Source organism: Harpegnathos saltator, unplaced genomic scaffold, assembly GCF_003227715.2.
Source record: "Harpegnathos saltator strain DR-91 unplaced genomic scaffold, Hsal_v8.6 scaffold249, whole genome shotgun sequence".
Classification (NCBI taxonomy): Eukaryota; Metazoa; Arthropoda; class Insecta; order Hymenoptera; family Formicidae; genus Harpegnathos; species Harpegnathos saltator.
The window spans coordinates 290436-293635 of NW_020230038.1; the positions used below are offsets into that span (position 1 = coordinate 290436).

Here is a 3200-nt window from a genome sequence, read left to right on the forward strand (position 1 = left end):
GGGAGGACCAAATCAGTGCAGATGACAGCAGAGATGAAAAATTAAAAAGAATTTCTGAATATACAATAAACCGTTTTAATGAAGCGCTTGAAAATAGAATAATTATTCATGACATTGACATTGCTCGATGGGCTTCTCGAGCACAAGAAGAGAAAAATGTGGTAGGATTCAAAGCTTTCGAAACGTGGGTAAAAAGATTCAAAATTTCATATGATATCGTCTCTCGAAAAATAACAAAATTTGTAACAAAAAAATCATTGTTATCGAAAACAGATTTAGAGGATAAGTGTAATACATTTATTGAAAATGTAAAATATTATATTGAACGATACGGCGTAGACAATGTTTATAATTCGGATCAGAGTGGATTCCAACTTGAATTTCACTCTGGTCGTACTTTATCCCAAAAAGGTCTAAAAAATATAGAAGCTGTAATACAATCTACATCAGCAACCACACACAGTTATACTATACAGCCAACTATTTCTGCAGATGATAGACTATTATCGCCTCTTTTTATTAATTTAAAGGAAGTAACAGGAACATTCGGTCCTAGAATAAAAGAAACTATGTTCAAAGCACCTAATACTTTTGTTACGGCTTCTAAATCAGGCAAATTAACATCGAGTCATATAAAAACTTGGTTGAAAGAAGTATTTTTTCCGAATGTTGGCCCACAATCCGTATTATTATTAGATTCTTGGAGTGGACATTGTCCCAACATAATTGAGGAGACGAGAACAGATTTTGCAACAGATATTGTTTCCCTAACAATTCCAGCCGGTGCAACAGGAAAAATACAACCGTTAGATGTATACGGCTTCCCATTATGGGAAAATTTTATTAGGCATTTTTCTGATACTGTTATGTTATTAAATCTTGCAATTGATCTTCATGCTAGAAATAATATATTGAAATTGCAATCATTAACGCATCATCAATTCTCGTCGCCCAGATTTCAAAATTTATTTAAATATGGTTTAAAAGTTGATATATACAGACTAGACCCACAGAGTTTCAAACACCGGTTGAATTTTACTTCCAAAGTGATTTAAACATAAAATGCGATATTTGTGGCCAGACTGCTATAATTACTTGTTCTTGGTGTAAAAATCATTGTGTATGACACATTTTTTCCATAATCATCACCCTTGCAACGAATATATACCATAAAAATAATACAAATTCATTATTCGCGCGCATGTTCATATGCAAATTGTGTACTGCTTCTTTATCACATATATTGTTAAATATATATTATTGCTAGTATTATTCTTTCACAATTTATTATATTATTCCTCTCTATCCTGTTCTTCTACATTATTATTCCGTAATTAGTATTAAGCTCTTCGTTATATATTGTTTAGCAATTGTTAATGCTGTGTTATATTTTCATATCGCACGCTTGCTCTTTCTTGCAGAGATAATAGAATCTGTGTTTCCTTATTTCATGCATTACGACTTTATTTTAATTCGTCTTGATCGTGTGTAGATTTGCCATTACCATAAACATACTTATTTCAAGAAATATATAAATATACTTTGGAAATTTCTGTACAAATAGCGACGTTGCACACGTATTTGCTACTGTTGTCACATATGCACATTTATCTGTACTCACTGTTTTTTTGTATAATACATGGCATATTACAATTAATTCGTTTTCATCTTGCAGTAGGATAAATTATGCACAGATAGTTATTAAGCATAGCGCAACTGAAAAGAAAGAACGCCACGTAACAGTACCTACCTACTCGCACAGTGCAGTGCCTACCACGATGCCATCGTACTGTTTTTCTAAAAATTGAATCGAGGAATTATACTATTATTATATATGGATGGATTCGGAATTCAATGCTCTTTAACTTTTGTTCTTACAAAATTTTTGAAATTTGCGAAAATAATGAGTGGATGGGGAGCGGGGAGTGTAAAATTGATATTTTGAAAAATTTGAATTGACAGGTGCAAAAAGCAACAAATACTATAAAACTTTTATATGTACTGTTTTCATATCTCTCATATTTTAGAAGATATTTGATAAAAACGAAAAAATACGTTTCTTTCAAGGGGTGATTTCAACCCCAAACCTCGAGATAAGCACATATAAAAAAATACGTGTCTAATATTTTTTGATCCTCCACAACATATCCAATGCCCATTCAAATCGGTGAGGGACGCCCCCGACCGTTCCCTTGTAAATAAGAAAAAATGCAAGAAATATGTACAGGGTCATCGAAAAGTATCGGACCCCCTAATATCTTCAGTTAGAATGCATTTTGGAGAAGATGTCCAATAGTAAAGTTATATGGTTTCAAGGTGGGAGTAAGGCTATGACCTTGACTTTGACCTTGACCATGTCCTTCAAGGTCATTTCAAGGTCAACCTTATTTTATTAAACGGAACCCCCAACATTTTATTGCATATTCTTATAGCTTATCTCGAGAGCTTTCCAAAATACTATAATGAAACATTTTTTCATTAAGTACTTTTTGAGTTATAAAGGTTTGAAATTAACAATTTGTTAAGTGGTGTGTGATTCCGGCCAGTTAAGGCAAGAGTGGTGTGTGATTCCGACCAGTTAAGGCGAATTTCATTGCAATTGGTCAGCTTGGGCATAATATTCAATTGTACCAAACAATTCACAACAAATGTTCAAATTGTTGCCCTTCAACAGCCTGGCAATGTGCCAATCTGTTATAAACAGCTGAAACCGCATTCCGAAACGTTTCCGGCGGTATTAGTTCTATCTCTAGAGTTATTCTCCCTCTTAAATCATCTAAATCTTGAGGCTTGGTGGCATAAACTTTACTTTTCAAGTAACCCCACCAAAAAAAGTCAAGTGGAGTCAAGTCCGGAGACCAAGGTGGCCACTCAATATGACCCCTTCGCCCTATCCACCTGTCCTGAAAGACCTCATTCAAATATTGACGGACAATGACACCATATTGAGGTGGAGCCCCATCCTGTTAGAAATAAATTTCATCCATATTTCCACCAGCTATGTCTCGAATAGCTGGAAAAATTTGTTCGCGAAGCATGACTGTGTATACTTGTGCTGTCAAATTGCCATCAATGAAGAAAGGGCCAACTGGTCTATCATTAAGAATACCAGCCCATATGTTAACTTTTTGTGGATATTGGGTATGATTGTCTTTTTTCCAGTGAGGATTAACGTCACTCCAGTATCTCCAATTGTGTCT

At 34.4% G+C, this 3200-nt stretch overlaps 1 protein-coding gene across 1 annotated transcript; it reads left to right on the plus strand.

The window, feature by feature from the left end:
• Positions 1–290: 290 nt before the first annotated feature.
• On the plus strand, positions 291–1055 carry LOC112588580 (uncharacterized). The gene has a single exon (XM_025298939.1). The coding sequence runs from the start codon at positions 570–572 to the stop codon at positions 1053–1055; it is 486 nt and encodes a 161-aa protein (XP_025154724.1). The 5' UTR covers positions 291–569.
• The last annotated feature ends 2145 nt before the right edge of the window (positions 1056–3200 follow it).